Source organism: Schistocerca cancellata, chromosome 8, assembly GCF_023864275.1.
Source record: "Schistocerca cancellata isolate TAMUIC-IGC-003103 chromosome 8, iqSchCanc2.1, whole genome shotgun sequence".
Lineage (NCBI taxonomy): Eukaryota > Metazoa > Arthropoda > Insecta > Orthoptera > Acrididae > Schistocerca > Schistocerca cancellata.
In genome coordinates this window covers 65,419,874-65,440,302 of record NC_064633.1, presented here as the reverse complement: position 1 = coordinate 65,440,302, position 20,429 = coordinate 65,419,874, and the positions used below count along the sequence as shown (strand labels likewise).

At 41.3% G+C, this 20,429-nt stretch overlaps 1 protein-coding gene across 1 annotated transcript in view; it reads left to right on the top strand.

The window, feature by feature from the left end:
- Positions 1 to 20,429, top strand: part of LOC126095307 (DNA repair protein complementing XP-C cells homolog) — a 109,636-nt gene that overhangs the window by 65,886 nt on the left and 23,321 nt on the right. The window contains exons 3-4 of the mRNA XM_049910104.1: positions 5,224 to 5,446; positions 17,354 to 17,522. Coding sequence (XP_049766061.1) covers positions 5,224 to 5,446; positions 17,354 to 17,522 — 392 coding nt within the window. The remainder of the gene's footprint in view (positions 1 to 5,223; positions 5,447 to 17,353; positions 17,523 to 20,429) is intronic.

The window sequence follows — 20,429 nt, the reverse complement described above, 5'->3', positions numbered from 1 at the left end:
AGTTTCCCAATTTTAGATTCACTATCAAATGTAATGTCAAAACTGTCTATTTCAACAAATGTTGGCTAATGACAAATAATAAAGAAAAAGCCCAGTTTGTTGGTTTGTTAGTTCTCCAGCTGCCACCTTTTCCCCCAGTGCACTAGGCTCTGTGCACCGTGGCTGCACGCTGTCAACAATGGTGGTATCACTCCAAGCCTGTAATTGGCGGCCCACGGTGTGAGAGACCTAGAATGACTGCACGATATTCAAAACCTCTTCCAACGTAGGGTCCTCAAGCTGAAGGGAATGGTGATGCACCTCCTTCTCTGGGGCTGAATGAATGATTGTGCCTCTGACCATGGTGTCCACATCAGATTCCTAAGACTTAGCCATGACAAAGCTACACTTATGACTGAGGCCGTGCAGCTGAGACCCCCGAGCCCAGTACAGTTGCTGCAGCTGTTTGCAGCATTGGTAGAATTTCACACATGGCAATTATCACCTTCTTCTGCCTGTGGTGATAGAACGATAGAAAATAATATGTATCATCAAAACAAAAAGGCGACGCTGGTTCATGCAAAGGAGGTAAGAGGCACATTAAGTAATATATATACAAGGGGTATCCATAATAAGAAAAGCGCTTTACAGATCTTCATGTCAGTCACTTGGAACCGTACAATTTGTTGATGAAACTGGTTCTTGTAAGTGTCTCACTCTTTTGCGGATTTGTTATAGCGTGGGAACAGGGGTGGGCGAATGACCACTGGCGGAGCATTGGTCAATGTAGCCAACAATCATTCCAATTCAGCCATATGTGCCTGCTGTTATTGCAGAAGGAACGTGATTAAAGCCTCCATTGAAGCTCAGAACCACAGAATTAAAAAAGTGAAAATTTCAACCCTTGGTCATTGCCACTTGTGTTCTAACAAGGACACAAGGAAACACATGGCCATAAAAGAAATATAAATGTATTGGATTGTGGAGTAACATAAACAAAAATACAATGTAAGTGGTGAGATTTATGGAGTGAGATCAACAACAACATAATGCAAGCAGTGTACACTTACCGAATACATCAACATCAGGGCCTGGAGGCCCATGCATGATCTTATAAAGACACTATCCCTGCCACTTGTTGATGGAGTAGTGGTGCGCATGCATGGCATACCAAGTGACTGGAACTTGGGGGTGCACCATTTGAATGTCGGCACACAATATGCTTGCCATAAACTCACATCTGTTGTGGCAGTAGGTGTAGTAACCGGCAAAATACAATCTCACATACAAATTGGAAGGGGCATAAGGGGCCACATACAATTACTAATAACCATATTCTTAAAGCTAATTATCGAAGACTGAGTTTTGTTTCACGGAAACCCCCTATATCTGATGGATTTGGAAAGACCGAAAAGAGATTTGAACTTTTAAGTTTTAATTAACATATTTATTGTGAAAAATAAATATACGACAATGTATAAATGTTTATTTTGACATTTGCAAGACAAGACAAACATTATAAAATGTAGATCATTGATTTATAAACCATTGAGCGAGTCCCCTCGCATGTCATCCCTCAGGATGGCGCTTCCAATTTGTATTTAACCTTGTGTTTTGCTGTATCTCTCTCTATTCCCTACTACAACCAAAACACATTTGCTTATTTGACCTTCATTGAACCTTGCCATGACCTGGAATAGTGTATCATTATACACGTAAAACTTGTTGCTCTTTTTAAGTCTTAAATCAAATATTATGATTCTCATTTTCAAAAAGGGCTCTGACTTCCAGATCACCTTCAGAATCACGTTCAAGGTCACAGCCATCAGTAGCAATGTTCGGGCACCTTTCTCACCTAAAACTTTTAGATAAAGCATTTTGCTATATTCCGAACTATTCGGCATTATGGATTGAAGTAGTCCACCCTGTATATTAAAAGTGTGATGTATCTCAGCAGGAATGATGATTCAAAGTCCTTCATGGTTACTCATGACAGCGAAGGCCATAAGTTATCAGTGCTCGGCAAATACGAGCTGCTAGAATTACAGGAATCTGGGTCCTGTTAAACTATATGGGTCACTGACATTGAACATCAATATTTATATCCCCTATTGTTTGGAAAATTGTAGAAATTGAATTGAAAGGATGTGTGTATGTGCTGTTCCAGAAAATGTATTCTCAACAAAAATAATCAGTTTTTGAAAATATAATGTAACTGGATAGATAAAAAAAAATCCGCTCACTGAGCAGACAGGAGAACACACACATAAAGATATTTAAATTTGCAAGCTTATAGAACCAGTGACTCCTTCTGGCAGAACAAAGGACAAGGAAGAGAAGTGAAGGTAAGGATTGGTGAGGTCTAGGAAATGGGAAGTGTTCAGAAAAGTCACCCAGAAGCCCAGTCAGAAGAGACTTAGTGGATGGGAGGAGGAGGACAGAATTTTCCATACTCTCCCCATTTCCTAAAACTCACAAGAAAATATACTGTTTATCGACATAATAGTGACAACTGATGAAAATGGGTTGTCATCATCATCTTCTTCTTCTTCTTCTTCTTCTTCTTCTTCTTCTTTAGTCAAAGGACTGGTTTAATTAAGCTCTTCAAACTAGTCTATCCTGTGAAAGACTCTGTATTTCTACGTAACTACTGAAATCCACCTCCATTTGAAACTGCTTATTGTATTTGAGCATTTGTTTCCCTCAACAATTTTTATGCCCCTCACACACACACACACACACACACACACACACACACACACACACACTCTCTCTCAAGCAAATGTAACTCACACACACGTGATTGCAGTCTCTGACTTCTGAGGCCAGACTGCAAGCAGCAGCATATGATAGGAGAGTCAATCGGGTGGTGGGTGTAAGGAGGAGGCTGGGCAGGGAGGGGGATGGATAGCAGTGTAGGGATGCGGGACAGTGAAGTGCTGCTTGTGGAAGCATACAGGTACGAGGTGGAGAGAAGGTAGGGCAGCTAGGTGCAGCCAGGAAGTTAGACGGAGGGCAGCTGGGGGGGGGGGGGGGGGGGGGGATGACAGAAGCAAAACGACTTTGAGTGTGTTGGTGGAGTAGACGGCTGTGTAGTGCTGGAATGGGAAAAGGGAAGGGGTTAGATGGGTAAGGACAATGACTAACAAAGGTGGAGGCCTGGGGGGTTAAGGGAACATTGGATGCATTGCAGGGAATTCTCCACGTGCACAATTAAGAAATACTGGTGTTGGTGGGAAGGATGAGGATGGCAAAGGGATGGTTCATCTGTTTCTTGACCAGAGTTTGTCAGTGGCCATTGGTGCGGACAGACAGCTGGTTGGTTGTCATGCCCATGTAGAATAATATTGTTTTTATTGTTTAACTGTTATCTTTCGTTACTGGGGTAGATTAGTTTATTATTATTTGTGTGAAAACAATGTTACCTTATCATGTTACGTGTCAATGCTTCTTACTAAAAACTTGAAAGAAGATGCCTCCCACGTAATAATGTTGGTGTAAGTGTAGGGTGATGTGGAGCAGACAGACATTTCTCACCAAGTCCTATGTTATACATGAAAGCAAGAGAAAATTAATAAAAGTGTCTATAAATATGAACAACTATACAATTTATTTACCACCAATACAAAGTTATTTTTTGAAAGGTACATAAGGAAGATGCCCTCTGTTTGCGTAAGTCCATTGCTGCAAATGTTCCTTGAATTTGAAACTTCCTGGCAGATTAAAACTGTGTGCCCGACCGAGACTCGAACTCGGGACCTTTGCCTTTCGCGGGCAAGGGCTCTACCATCTGAGCTACCGAAGCACGACTCACGCCCGGTACTCACAGCTTTACTTCTGCCAGTATCTCGTCTCCCACCTTCCAAACTTTACAGAAGCTCTCCTGCGAAACTTGCAGAACTAGCACTCCTGAAAGAAAGGATATAGCGGAGACATGGCTTAGCCACAGCCTGGGGGATGTTTCCAGAATGAGATTTTCACTCTGCAGCGGAGTGTGCGCTGATATGAAACTTCCTGGCAGATTAAAACTGTGTGCCCGACCGAGACTCGAACTCGGGACCTTTGCCCGCGAAAGGCAAAGGTCCCGAGTTCGAGTCTCGGTCGGGCACACAGTTTTAATCTGCCAGGAAGTTTCATATCAGCGCACACTCCGCTGCAGAGTGAAAATCTCATTCTGGTTCCTTGAAGTTATCATACACGTCAGTGACTAAAACTTTGTCACCAGTGGCTTGCTTGTGTTCTTGGTTACTCGTGATATGCCTGTGGAACACATGGTCTTTCAGCAGACTAAGAGTAATCCTTCCATTGCAACAGTAAACTTAATTCTTCACTGGTGACTAGTGGTCATAGAAATGTATTTTTCCATTTTGAGGATACCTCTAGAGATGTTCAGTAATCCACCTTCAGCCAGTATGTGTGGCGCACAGGATTTTCATATCATAGCATTGTGTTCACAGAATTTGACCCATAATTTTAAAGTATTTTTTTCCTTCATGATGTCTACCTGAAAGTGAGAAGTGCCTTTTCCACTGTTTTCTCTTAAGTTATCAGGGTAATATTCCTAAGATCACACATTTGCCATTGTCTCTCGTTTACAGATTTTCTAAACTTGTGTCATAATGTAGATGTCATATACATTTACTACAAAATGAAAATGCCATCAGTGTTTTCCTCTTTCCCATCTCCAGTATTTTTGGTTATTAATTTCTACCAATTTCTAAAATCTTACATTTACTACCCTTGTGGCATTAAGTACTGACACACCAATAGTTTCCTTGTCCTACATGTCTACGATGGTATTTTACTATGACCATGTAACCTATTGGCTGAAGTTTAAATTTATATAAAAAATCTGGCACACCAGGCATAGTATTCCAGTGGACATTTGTTTCTGCCAGTTGACATTGCAAAATTTTATTTTTGTTGCATAACACTGTTAAAATAACACTAGTTTTGAGTTGTAAAGAGTTACTTATATTTCATGTACATGAACAACTGGAATCTTTGTGTCCCCCCCCCCCCCCCCTTTTTTCCCGTATGCCTCTGACTACTCTTATTATCTCTTAAGTGTTCTTCAGGAGTTGCTGCTAATATCTCACTCTCTCTATCTCTGTCTCTCTCTCTCTCTCTCTCTCTCTCTCTCTCTCTCTCTCTCTCTGCATGCTTGAGTTAGGAATATATGTGGTTAGAAAATGTAACAGACGGTCTCATTGTTAGCAAGAATTGTTGTTTTATTTGTTACAGGTACAAAAATCATCCCCTCTATGTTCTGAAGAAAGACCTGCTCAAGTTCCAAGCCATATATCCTCCAGATGCACCTACACTTGGGTTCATTCGTGGTCACCCTGTTTATGCTAGGGAATGTGTCCACACATTGTACCATAGGGAAAAATGGCTGAGAGAAGCAAAAGTAGTAAGGCTTGGTGAAACACCATACAAGATAGTGGGACGTCCAAGGTGGGACCGTGTAAGGACTTTAAACTTATCTAAGATAAATCTACATTTAATCGTATTAATATTTCTGTTGTAAAATAAGATTTAACTATTCTTATAAAACAGTAAAAAAACAAATTAAGGAATTGAAACTGTGTCACTTCACATTTGTTTAAACACATCGGTCAGAGACATTTTCAGAAGTCACAACAAACATTAATACTCTTATTTCTTGATTTTGTCAGTTTCAGTGGTAGGAAAAATGAAACTGAAAATGAATTCTCCTGTTAAATAAGGTATAAAACAATCTTTTTAAAATGAAAACTAAGTGTTGAAGATAATTGGAAATTGTGTAAAAACAAACTGAAAGTATTGTAGTTTCCTCCTACATCTACATCCATGCTCCGCAAGCCACCTGACGGTGTGTGGCGGAGGGTACCCTGAGTGAGTACCTCTTATCGGTTCTCCCTTCTATTCCAGTCTCGTATTGTTCGTGGAAAGAAGGATTGTCTGTATGCTTCTGTGTGGGCTCTAATCTCTCTGATTTTATCCTCACGGTCTCTTCGCGAGATATACGTAGGAGGGAGCAATATACTGCTTGACTCCTCGGTGAAGGTATGTTCTCGAAACTTCAACAAAAGCCCGTACAGACCTACTGAGCGTCTCTCCTGCAGAGTCTTCCACTGGAGTTTATCTATCATCTCCGTAACGCTTTCGCGATTACTAAGTGATCCTGTAACGAAGCGCGCAGCTCTCCGTTGGATCTTCTCTATCTCTTCTATCAACCCTATCTGGTACGGATCCCACACTGCTGAGCAGTATTCAACCAGTGGGCGAACAAGCGTACTGTAACCTACTTCCTTTGTTTTTGGATTGCATTTCCTTAGGACTCTTCAAATGAATCTCAGTCTGGCATCTGCTTTACCGATGATCAACTTTATATGATCATTCCATTTTCAATCACTCCTAATGCGTACTCCAGGTAATTTATGGAATTAACTGCTTCCAGTTGCTGACCTGCTATTTTGTAGCTAAATGATAAGGGATCTATCTTTCTATGTATTCGCAGCACATTACACTTGTCTACATTGAGATTCAATTGCCATTCCCTGCACCATGCGTCAATTCGCTGCAGATCCTCCCACAGATAAGTAATGTAACTAACAAGAAAAACTTAACAATATAGTAATAAGTGTGATCATGGCAGACAGCGGTAAGGACTAAACCAAAGGTGATAGACCTGCTATTCAGGAAAATTAGCTACAATTCGGGGGCGGTTGCTGTTATACTGTGCATCCTTTATGGAGAGCAATGAAAATATGATGCATGGCAACACAGGGAAAGTCATGGAGAATGTTGTTGTGGTCTTCAGTCCTGAGACTGGTTTGATGCAGCTCTCCGTGCTACTCTATCCTGTGCAAGCTTCTTCATCTCCCAGTACCTACTGCAACCTACATCCTTGTGAATCTGCTTATTGTATTCATGTCTTGGTCTCCCTCTACGATTTTTACCCTCCACGCTGCCCTCCAATACTAAAATGGTGATCCGTTGATGCCTCAGAACATGCCCTACCAACCAGTCCCTTCTTCTTGTCAAGTTGTGCCACAAACTCCTCTTCTGCACTATTCTATTCAATACCTCCTCATTAGTTAAGTGATCTACCCATCTAATCTTCAGCATTCTCCTGTAGCACCACATTTCGAAAGCTTCTGTTCTCTTCTTGTCCAAACTAGTTATCGTCCATGTTTCACTTCCATACATGGCTACACTCCATACAAATACTTTCAGAAATGACTTCCTGACACTTAAATCTATACTCGATGTTAACAAATTTCTCTTCTTCAGAAACTCTTTCCTTCCCATTGCCAGTCTACATTTTATATCCTCTCTACTTCGACCATCATCAGTTATTTTGCTCCCCAAATAGCAAAACTCCTTTACTGTTTTAAGTGTACGGAATGGACAGTGTCTTGAAAGGTGGATATAAGATGAACATCAACAAAAGCAAAACGAGGATAATGGAATGTAGTCGAATTAAGTCGGGTGATGCTGTCAAAGACCAGTGTCCCACAGTTTTCAGCTAACTAGGAACAGCAGAAGATCCTGAAGAAGATTCCAGCACAGGTGTCAAGACATAAATTGTGTAGAAGAAATTGAATAAAAACATGAAGCAGCATGGTAATCTAAGAGATTATACCTTCATTCTCTGTCTTATTTAAGTGTCTGTTGACAATTTAATGCCTTAACCTTTGTTCCAGCCATTAGTTCTATTCCACCCAGGACATTTTCATTACCAAAATGTAGATTATGATGAACAAAGAGCCTACAGTCTGAAGTAGTCAATTATACGTATATTAAAAGCTAGCAGTCAATGCTAGATTGAGAAAATGAGTGGTGGTTCCAGCAAAATTATCACACTTAACCTTTCTGTTCCCTGCAGGCAACACTTTACTGCCAATTTCCTATTCACACAATGTAAAATTTGGAATTTAATAACGAGAATATAATATACAATAGATTAAACAATGGAAAATCCAGGATGGAATGTAACAATATTGTGGAAAGGAAAATTGCTATTTACTATATAGTGGAGATTTCGAGTTGCGATAGGCACAACAAAAAGACTGTCAGAAATATAGCTTTCAGCCAGTAAGGCCTTCTTCAAAATTAGATGACAAGTGTGATCGCCTAATTTTGAAGAAGGCATTAGTGGCCGAAAGCTAATTTGTGATAGTTTTTCTGTTATGCCTATGTGACTCAGCATGTCGTTATGTGGTGAGTAGCAACTTCCCTTTTCACAGTATAGATACAATAGATTGCTACTTATAGAGGAGGCATTGACAGGCAGATACCCACACTAAAAGAAGACTGTTACTTATTATTAGGTATCACCCAAGATCCTTCTCCAGATGTAAAAAACACATGCACACACACGTTTAATCACACGTTCACAACTAACACATGTGGCCACTGTCATCTCCAGCCACTAGGTTCCGACTGCCATAAGCAGCGATCTCAACTGGAGTGTGTAGTAGGGCTATAAGAAGAGGTTTGGATAGGGAGAAGGATAAAGAGGGGAGAAGATGCTATACTGCTGCCAGTGGATTTGTGCAGGGATGTCGGAGGGCAGATTGGTGGGCTGCTAAGTGCAGATTCGGGAGGCTGTGCATGAAAAGAAAAGGGGAAAGTAAAGAAACAGAGAAATGGAAAGGAGTGTGCAGGTGGCCTCAGGAGAGAGCAGGTATGTGTATGGTTAGAGGGGGAGCAGGGAGGGGGGATAGAGGCAAGTAGAGACAGGGAATAGCAGAGACTGAAGCCAGGGAGCTTGTGGGAACAAAGCACACGTTGTTAGGGAGGGGTCCCAACTGTGCAGTTTGTAGATGTTGGTATTAGTGGGCAGAATGCAGATGACATCCACTAAAGTCAAGTGAGCATGTGGAGTGGCTTGCTCAGCTACTGGTTGATCCAGCTGTCTCTTGGCCAGTTTGGCAGTGACAATTCCTGTGGACGGACAGTTCGTTAGTGGCCATGTTCACATACAATGGTGCCTGCAGTTGCAGCTAAGTTGGTAGTCCACATGGATGACTTCACAGGTTACCCTGCCTTTGATAGGGGTATTTATTTATTCGTATGGCTTATGTCTCACTTAGGAACGTCATATGTAAGGTTAAATATAGACAAAAATATACATAATACATACAAATAGACAAATAATCCAGAGAAAATATTTTAACTGAATATCTATGTCTTAAAACTATGCAGTTCGCAGAGTCCACCAGGAAATTTTCGTGGTATACTCTCTTCAATCAGGTGCCATATAGTTTGCACAGTATCACCACAGTCACCACACCAGGGCATCTTTGAATCCCCATTCATACAAACAGCCACCACATCTTCCGTGCCCTGCATGGAATAAATTCAGGGGTGTCCGTAGTTTTCTGGAAAGACCAAATCCATTCATATACACTCCTGGAAATTGAAATAAGAACACCGTGAATTCATTGTCCCAGGAAGGGGAAACTTTATTGACACATTCCTGGGGTCAGATACATCACATGATCACACTGACAGAACCACAGGCACATAGACACAGGCAACAGAGCATGCACAATGTCGGCACTAGTACAGTGTATATCCACCTTTCGCAGCAATGCAGGCTGCTATTCTCCCATGGAGACGATCGTAGAGATGCTGGATGTAGTCCTGTGGAACGGCTTGCCATGCCATTTCCACCTGGCGCCTCAGTTGGACCAGCGTTCATGCTGGACGTGCAGACCGCGTGAGACGACGCTTCATCCAGTCCCAAACATGCTCAATGGGGGACAGATCCGGAGATCTTGCTGGCCAGGGTAGTTGACTTACACCTTCTAGAGCACGTTGGGTGGCACGGGATACATGCGGACGTGCATTGTCCTGTTGGAACAGCAAGTTCCCTTGCCGGTCTAGGAATGGTAGAACGATGGGTTCGATGACGGTTTGGATGTACCGTGCACTATTCAGTGTCCCCTCGACGATCACCAGTGGTGTACGGCCAGTGTAGGAGATCGCTCCCCACACCATGATGCCGGGTGTTGGCCCTGTGTGCCTCGGTCGTATGCAGTCCTGATTGTGGCGCTCACCTGCACGGCGCCAAACACGCATACGACCATCATTGGCACCAAGGTAGAAGCGACTCTCATCGCTGAAGACGACACGTCTCCATTCGTCCCTCCATTCACGCCTGTCGCGACACCACTGGAGGCGGGCTGCACGATGTTGGGGCGTGAGCGGAAGACGGCCTAACGGTGTGCGGGACCGTAGCCCAGCTTCATGGAGACGGTTGCGAATGGTCCTCGCCGATACCCCAGGAGCAACAGTGTCCCTAATTTGCTGGGAAGTGGCAGTGCGGTCCCCTACAGCACTGCGTAGGATTCTACGGTCTTGGCATGCATCCGTGCGTCGCTGTGGTCCGGTCCCAGGTCGACGGGCACGTGCACCTTCCGCCGACCACTGGTGACAACATCGATGTAATGTGGAGACCTCACGCCCCACGTGTTGAGCAATTCGGCGGTACGTCCACCCGGCCTCCCGCATGCCCACTATACGCCCTCGCTCAAAGTCCGTCAACTGCACATACGGTTCACGTCCACGCTGTCGCGGCATGCTACCAGTGTTGAAGACTGCGATGGAGCTCCGTATGCCACGGCAAACTGGCTGACACTGACGGCGGCGGTGCACAAATGCTGCGCAGCTAGAGCCATTCGACGGCCAACACCGCGGTTCCTGGTGTGTCCGCTGTGCCGTGCGTGTGATCATTGCTTGTACAGCCCTCTCGCAGTGTCCGGAGCAAGTATGGTGGGTCTGACACACCGGTGTCAATGTGTTCTTTTTTCCATTTCCAGGAGTATATTTGTTAGGGTCAGTTATAGGATGAGAATTAGTTGGAGGAAACTTCTGCCAAACCTCTTTTTCGTTCTTGACGAACATCGTATAGAAGAGGCACATCTTACATTGGCCAGGATGGTTCTCTAGATTTGAATCTGCTGGCAAAAACCGGAAGATAAATATAAATGGAAGGTGGTGACATACAGCAAAAGGAAAAACAAGGTGACAGATACACAACAAAAGGAAAATGACTTTTTAATAATTGGCGATTCACTGCTGAAGAATGTCGCTGTCCTCAATTGCAAGATCGATTTAGGACCTGGAATTAGAATGCAACAACTCTGTAAACATTTTAAAAATATGGTAAATGCAAGACAAGATAGTACAGAACCAGATTCTGAAACCAGACATAATTATAAAGGGGTGTTTATACATGTTGGAACGAATTCATTAAGGAGCAGCAGTGAGGAAGAAATGGCAAACGAAACAAGAAACATGATTCGTTCTGCAAGAAATATGTATGCAGGATCTCAGCTGATACTTAGCGGAATCATAAACAGAAGGTCAGTGAGCGAAAAATATATCGCAAAAATAAACTGTGCTCTTAAAGAACAATGTGATCGTCTTGGGGCAATTTTTATAGACCCAAACAAATTCCTATGTGAGAACTCAGTAGCGAAGGATGGCTTGCATTTAAATAGACTGGGGTCTGTAACATTCAGCAGAATGTTTGCAGATATCTGCAAAATCATTAGAAGCAAGGGAAACTAATATGGCCTGAAGGGGCTGAAAAATCATACCCTCTAGCTGGAAAAGAAAAATATAAGCACCATACAAAAAAAAGACTATACTAAAGAATTTGCCTCAGAATACACTTCAAAACACGTAAACCAACAAAAGAAAAATTACATAAAAGTACTTGCATCAACATATTCAATACTTTGGGAACAAAAAATTAGAAGCAGAAGTACTCCTCAGTGAAGTAAGACCAGACATATTATGCATAAGTGAACATGGACTAACTGAAAGTAAAATACTTAATGTTGCAGTAAAGGACTACAAATTAGCTAGATACTTCTGCAGATCTAAATATAAGCGTGGTGGTGTTTGTATATATACCGTATTTACTCGAATCTAAGCCGCACTTTTTTTCCGGTTTTCGTAATCCAAAAAATCGCCTGCGGCTTAGAATCGAGTGCAAAGCAAGTGGAAGTTATGAAAAATGTTGGTACGTGCCGCCACAACTAAGTTCTGCCGTCGAATATATGTAGCGCTAAGCAGGCATGCTTTGAAGGCACAAAGATAAATACTGGCGCCAAAACCTCTGCGTCAGTAAATAAATTTAAAAAAAAAGTGGAAGACGAGCTTTTTTTCTCCGCCGCGAATTTCGACCACTGCATTTTCATACATTATCCAACGAAGTAAATACAAAATCCGTATTGTTCATCTTCGAATGTAGCACAATTTCAGTGTACTACGAAAATCTGACTGGCAAGACTGTTTGGGATGTTTGTCAATATGGCCAACTCTACGTTGTGAATTTTTTCCTATCTGTGAGAAGAGATGGGTGCTAATAAGGAACCTGATGAAATTTGAATCACATACAGTATTCTCTTCACCATAAGAATAATACGAATATAAACATTTTGCCATGTATTCTTTCGTGTTTGCTGCTATCTCATTAAAACCCTGTCTGACTAATAAACTACGAAACTAGAGTGAGACAACAGCAAACGCGGAAGAATATACGTATCGTGTCATGTTTATATTCGTATTTCGTATTATTCTTATGCCTAATAGTGATGCAATCAGAAATGAAGCACGGCAAGTGACTAGATTTTTAAATCTAAGATGTCTAATTTCTGTGCAGAATTTGATTTTTTTTTAATTGTACGCGGCGGTAGCACGCACAAAAGCAAGCCATGCCGCGAGCCGCGACAGGCTGTAAACACGCGCTATCAGAATGCGACAAACAATGCATGACACAGTGCAGTAATGCATCTTCAGCTTAAGAGTGACGCAAACACCTATAACAAAGAAAACGGCATTTATCAGATCAAAGCAAAATAAGCAATCGATTCAAACCAGACTAAGCACGTGAAAAAGGAAGGGTACCCGTATAAATACGGACGGAGCGCCTGACGCATAGCAATGGCTACCTGGTAAAGCTTAACTGTTAAGCTTACGACTCGAACCAAACTACTGTAGCTGTATCGTCATTCATTCGACCTAAATTGTGTCTCATATTACAAAGGACCAACTTTGTTTCGATTTGGAGGTGCGGCCTAAAACTTTTCTCTCCCCTTGAATTTCGAGTCTCAAATTTCAGGTGCGGCATAGATTCGGGAAATTTTTTTCCTTTTTTTCGAGTCTCATTTTTCAGGTGCGGCTTAGATTCGAGTAAATACGGTATATATTAAAACAGGTACTCTACTAAAGAATGTAAACAGTGAAGCTGCTACATTGCCTATAGCTAGAGAAAAAGGCTTTGAAGTTACTGGTATAGTGACAGAGGATTTTAGAATGTTCTGTGTGTACAGTTCACCATGTGGCAATATTAGCATCTTTCTGAAAAAAATTGCTAGCTTATTGAGAATGAGTATGAAGAGAAATCTTATTATATGTGGAGACTTCAACATTGACATGGGAAAAGACACAAAAATAAGACAGGATTGTGAAGAATTGTTAATACAGCATAAAATGAAAGTAACAATAACTGCACCAACAAGAGTGACTTCACAAAGTGAGATAGTTATTGACAACATAATTACTAATATGTGTAACTATGAGTCACATGTAGTTCATACAGAAATATCTGATCATCATGGACAACTAATCAGCTTTTGTAGAAGTAATGACACAGTATCAGAACCAAAACAAACAACCAAAGAATTTAGGATCATCAGTGAACAAAATACCAACATCTTTAGAACAATGTTAAGTAAGGAAACCTGGAATGAAACCCTACAGGCCCAGAGTGGAAATGAAAAATATGATGCATTTATTTCAACAATTAAGTACCATTTTAATGTAGCATTTCCCAAAGTAAAGAGACAAGAAAGGCAGCAAGATCAAACACAGTGGATTACCAGTGAAATACCAGAACAACAAAGGAAGCTTCAGGATCTGAGACTGATGGGCGAAGCTGAAAACTATGAAATGTTAAAAAAGAAGTATAGAAAAACAACAAGAGAAGCCAAAGCAAGAGCAATTGGCACCACCAGAACAAAAAAAAACAAGGCAAAGGCAGCTTGGAATGCAATCAATGCTGAAAGAAAGGAAGAAGATGGGTCAAACAAAGAAGAAGGTATTAGGTCAATTAAAACAGACAACACAGTGGTCACAGATGGTATGGAAATAGCAAACGTACTGAATAATAACTGTATCAGTGTAGTAGAGAAATTAAAATTGGAAAGAAATAGTTAACAACAGAAAGGTATTAAGGTACTAAAAAGATTATGCCGTACTATGTTCTTAAGACCAGTCACGGAAGATGAATTACGGAAAACTATACAGAAATTGAAGTCCAAGAAATCAGCTGGTGATGATGAAATATCAAATCATGTAATAAAGCTGGTAAGTGAGCAGATTAATAACACCACTGCTGAACCGAAAAGACTGTTCTTTCAGAGATGCAAATTTTCCAGAAAAACTGAAGATAACGAAGGTGGTGCCAGTGTACAAGAAAGGGTATAAGGATGACCCCAACAACTACAGACCAGTTTCACTGATACCAGGTTTCTCGAAAATCCTAGAAATGCTTATGTATACCAGATTAGTTAATTAATGATATGGATATAATAGAGGGAAACATTCCACGTGGGAAAAATATATCTAAAAACAAAGATGTGACTTACCATAGACACACAAACATACACACAAAATTCAAGCTTTCGCAACCAACGGTTGCTTCATCAGGAAAGAGCGAAGGAGAGGGAAAGACGAAAGGATGTGGGTTTTAAGGGAGAGGGTAAGGAGTCATTCCAATCCCGGGAGCGGAAAGACTTACCTTAGGGGGAAAAAAGGACATGTATACACTCGCACACACACCCATATCCAACCGCACATACACAGACACAAGCAGACATTTACAACACTTGCTAAAGCTTCCTCCAGCTCATCGGTTGTGAACTCGCATGAGACCTCTGGATGAGGGACTAGGTGTGAGCGTTTGAATCATAACTGTGTTTCCACAAGTCTAGTGCAGTTTTTGTTCTTAGCTGCCTTAGAATTCTGCAACAAGTGTGTGGCAACTTTGTTTGGTGTGATGTGTTGGCATCTCTCAGGCTTTGAATCTGACACAATTTCTTCATTAGCTGTGCACTTTATTATTCAAATGGGTGAAGTCGAGGCTCTCTATAGCTTCTGGCATTTCCTTCTTTTGTGATTATTCAGAGCTTGAAGAAGTTCATCCGCTGTTGTATTTGAATTTGCAAGTTGATATTCCTGGCATAACTCATCACACTCATAGGACCATCCTGGGATGTATTGTTTCCTGTGTCTTATGAGTATTGTTCTGTTTGCTGCTACTTTGACAGCTTTAGTAAATCTTTCATAATTTGTAATTTGCACAGGAATGAGGTCAACAATCTCATCGAGATTGTCAACATGTTGCGGAGAGTTCTTTCTTGCTTTCTTTTTTATCCCAGTGAGCTTTAGCAGTTGAATTTACTAATGGTGTCTGGAAGCCATAATCAATCAGAATAGACCTATATTGGCTCTATGGAAAAGACTGGTATAATTTTCCTGTTTGCCAGTTTATTTCCATTAGCTTGACCAGTAGTGATAAAGCATAGGTCTGGTTAGGCATCTTTCTGCCATCTTGCTGATCAGAATGTTCCTTTGTTCTTTGCACTAAAAACCAAGTAGAGGTTATTCAAGGACAGCCAATCATATAAGATGTTGCCCTGTATATCAATAGCCTTATATCCCCAATCATGGTGGTGGCTAGTAAAGTCTCCAACATAGATGGCAGGGTCAGTAAAAAGTCTGAATGAATGGGAGTGTGTGCCAGACCACTATTGGAAGTTTAGATGTTGACAACAATAGTCCCGCATGTCATCACTGCCAAGATAAAGATGATGTCTGTAGAGTCCTTGGAAACCACTCTGTAATCAGCTATGTCTGTCCTCACATATGTTACTATTCTGTACACATGGCATTTGTCGTGAAGAGAATCTACCAGTCTATATCCTGGAATTTTTCATCTGCTTTGGAGATCACTGTCATCTTTTATGTGTATTTTTTATAGAGTAATTATGTCCACATTATTCTCACTGCATAGACATGAGAGATATTCACATTTGTTTTTAGAAATTCCTTCGATATTCAGGTCACAGTTCTTCTAGGTTGTGCCCATTGTCAGAATTTTGGGGCCTTGAGGATGACCATTTGAATTAGCCAGTGAATTACTGTTGCCCAGGAAATGGTGGAATATGATAATGATGTTTAGCACCTTCTTTGGGGAGGCTCCTTCTTGTACTAGCAGATACCTAGTAGTGGGATCAAGACCTACCGAAGTGAGATGAGCAATCGGGCAAGGGATCAGGAGCAGATGCGAAATAGGGGCAAACCAGCATATTGTGCAGGTTGGTTGGGTAGGTGGTGGAACACTATTGTATTTAAGGTAGGGAAGATATGTCTGATCACAGGGCACAATTATATTGTAACACACCTGGGGTACATCTGCTGAGTGACCCTTGAACTGTTTCTCTCTTTGACATGTGCCCTGTCCACACCACATATCCGATACTCCCGTGCAGGTCCCATTGCTCTGCTCCACACTGCTGCTGATTACACTCTGTTGTGGTAACTGTTTTACTGATCACATTAGTTCATTGTGGGAGGCCGAACATGGCGCAGAGGATTGATATTGTACGTTATGACATGCAAACGGATGGATACTCAAAATATGTTATTGGTGGTACTGCTCATACTTATTTACTTCTTTATGCACTTTCACTGAATCCATTTCCATATCTCATTACTTCACTTGTACTTGAACTTCCATAATAATACTTTTCCCATGCAGAGCTATCCACAACATAACAGCTCTGTGTTGCTTGCTCGACTCTGCAGAATGCAGCTACTCGCAGCGATACTGCACAACCAAACCAGCAATATGACAATATGCTTACATTGCAGATTTGGAATAGGGGCAGACCAGGATATTGTGCACGACAGGTAGTTGGTGGAACACTATTGTATTTAAGACAAGGAAGATATGTCTCATCTCAGGGCACAATGATGAAATGTCATCAAAATCCTGGCAGAAAACAAGATTCTGTTGCTCCGGTCATGGGGGGTATGGAGAACCAATATTCTGAAAGCTATAATTGGCATTATCATTTTTGTTTTTGTCTAAGGCCCGTGTATATTGGATATTTTTCCCCAGAGTTTGAGATCTATACGTTTTCTCTAGATTTCATATTGATGTGATCACAACAGTTGTCTGTTACTTCAGTTACTAATCAAAACTGCAGTGGAATAATTATTTGGTGATATACTTGTTTCCAGTTTTAGCTTTACACTTTGAGATCACTTACCTCATACTCCATTGTCATCTGTTTGTTATTAGATAAATCGTAAAATCATCAAAGGTGTCCCAGTGGAGTATTTTGGGCCTTGGCAAGTTGAAGACTATGTCCCACCAACTGCGGTTGATGGCAAGGTTCCAAGGAATGCATATGGCAATGTGGAACTGTTCAAACCAAGCATGCTGCCTGGAGGCACTGTCCACATGCAAAGTAAGTAAATTAAACACTTAAGTAATCATGTAATTCCAACATTGGTTGGGCATCAAGGTAAGGAATTCAGTTTATTTATAATTTATTAATTAGGGTTTTCATCAGAATTACATATAATATTTGTATTAGTGATTACTTTCGAACATTTTCATTAATTCTCAAACCATTAGCTACATTAGAAAGTACAGTGTTAGTAATAAAATTTGTAATTGTCTGGAAACATTTAATGCCCTAACACTAGTAGTAGTTCAGATAAATTATCCAAATGTACTCATTCACGTTGGATATTGTGTTGGTCTTGTCATCATACCCTACATATACTAGAGCAGTGTACACATAACAAGACAGGTGAATGAGCAAGGGAACATTTTTTGGTGGTGCCAGAGTGATCCCTCCCTGCCTCCCTCCCTCCCTCCCTCCCTCCCCAAAAGCTGTATGTGACATAGGTGATGTTGGGCAAGAAATATTACTATACGAGCAACATATAGACATATAGTAATTTTAGTATCTTTTTCTTTAGCTATATTTCAACCATTGAGATGCATACCATAATAAATTTATCAAGGTTTACACATAAGAACAGAATGGTGGTGGAGGAGGAATCATTGAAATGTGCATTGCTGAAACACAGGCAGAAGACGATATTGGAGACAGATAATTTAAAACTGGAATGTCCCATTCCAGGTGTAAAGAGGAGTAAGATAAATAGTGATTAATCCCTGGGTCAGTAGTTGTAAAAATGCTGTTGTTGAGTTGGAAGAAATGATGTGTAAAAGCAACCACTCCACTGTATCTCCTATCTTCCTTTGCTGCTCACAAGCCAGAACAGAGGAGGAGTGATGGAGTGACACTTTTGGAATAGCCAGTGGTACCTTGATATGATTCAGTGGCAGGGAAGGTGGATCTTACCATAGTCAGCACAGTGAAGTTTCAGAAGGAGAGATACCTTTAGATGTGGGAAAGAGAACTATTTTCATGTCCCATCTGTGTTGAAGACAGTTAAAGTCTGAAATGTGGTTCGTATACCAGTATCATTGTCTTGCATGTAGATAATGGATACAAGGAAGTTGTCTAAGGCTTGCTATTTCTTGGAAACAGTATTTCCTATTTTTAATTTGCCATGATAGAGTTGTCAATAGCAATACCTTCACTAGAAAGTAACCACAAATGGATGTATCTCATCACCAAAATTGGTGCAGCTGGCTGGAAAATGAGGTTTAGTGCTACAAACAGAACAGCCGCTTAACTTTCAGTACAGCAATAGTTCTTGTAGAACAATGTCAACATACAAAGTAAATAGTAGAATATGTTAAACAGAATGTGTGTATATCAGAGCTGATGGTAACTTACATGTACTATATGTAATTTGAAAGTGCTGAATGCACATGATAATGTACAGGGTTATTACAAATGATTGAAGCGATTTCACAGCTCTACAATAACTTTATTATTTGAGATATTTTCACAATGCTTTGCACACACATACAAAAACTCAAAAAGTTTTTTTAGGCATTCACAAATGTTCGATATGTGCCCCTTTAGTGATTCGGCAGACATCAAGCCGATAATCAAGTTCCTCCCACACTCGGCGCAGCATGTCCCCATCAATGAGTTCGAAAGCATCGTTGATGCGAGCTCGCAGTTCTGGCACGTTTCTTGGTAGAGGAGGTTTAAACACTGAATCTTTCACATAACCCCACAGAAAGGAATCACATGGGGTTAAGTCGAGAGAGTGTGGAGGCCATGACCTCCACCACGACCGATCCATCGGTTTTCCAATCTCCTGTTTAAGAAATGCCGAACATCATGATGGAAGTGCGGTGGAGCACCATCCTGTTGAAAGATGAAGTCGGCGCTGTCGGTCTCCAGTTGTGGCATGAGCCAATTTTCTGCAGGCTACGCGTAAAACTTGCCCGCATGCGTTCAACTGTTTCTTCACTCACTGCAGGCCGACCCGTTGATTTCCCCTTACAGAGGCATCCAGAAGCTTTAAACTGCGCATACCATCGCTGAATGGAATTAGCAGTTGGTGGGTCTTTGTTGAACTTCGTCCTGAAGTGTCGTTGCACTGTTATGACTGACTGATGTGAGTGCATTTCAAGCACGACATACGCTTTCTCTGCTCCTGTCGCCATTTTGTCTCACTGCGCTCTCGAGCGCTCTGACAGCAGAAACCTGAAGTGCGGCTTCAGCCGAACAAAACTTTATGAGTTTTTCTACGTATCTGTAGTGTGTCGTGACCATATGTCAATGAATGGAGCTACAGTGAATTTATGAAATCGCTTCAATCATTTGTAATAGCCCTGTATATGTATTTCAGGCCACTGATGATGCACTAATAAATTGAGGTGAAACATTTCTGGCAAAACAAAGACCTGAGTCTCTCCCAGTGTATACAATGTTTGGACAACTTATGGGATGTAGCAGAGTGATGCTGTATACAACTACCAATATTTTGATAGGAGCAAGAGAAACTCTGAAAGGATAACACTTGCACACACTGTAAACACTGGTGCCATCACAAACCAAACATGACCAATGTCAGAAGTTGTTGATAGTCAAATTAATAATCGATGGATGAGCTAGCGTATACTCTGTACTTCCGTTTCTTGAGAAGGGAGACAGCAGAATTGCCAGCCCATGTGACCGAGCGGATCTAGGCGCTTCAGTCCGGAACCACGCTGCTGCTACGGTCGCAAGTTTGAATCCTGCCTCGGGCATGGATGTGTGTGATGTCCTTAGATTAGTTAGGTTTAAGTAGTTCTAAGTCTGGGGTACTGATGACCTCAGATGTTAAGTCCCATAGTGCTTAGAACCATTTGGAGACAGCAGGATTCCGTGTAGAATTTAAACAAAAATCACCACCTCTATTTCTAAGGTTACTTGCTAATTTAATTTCAACAGCTT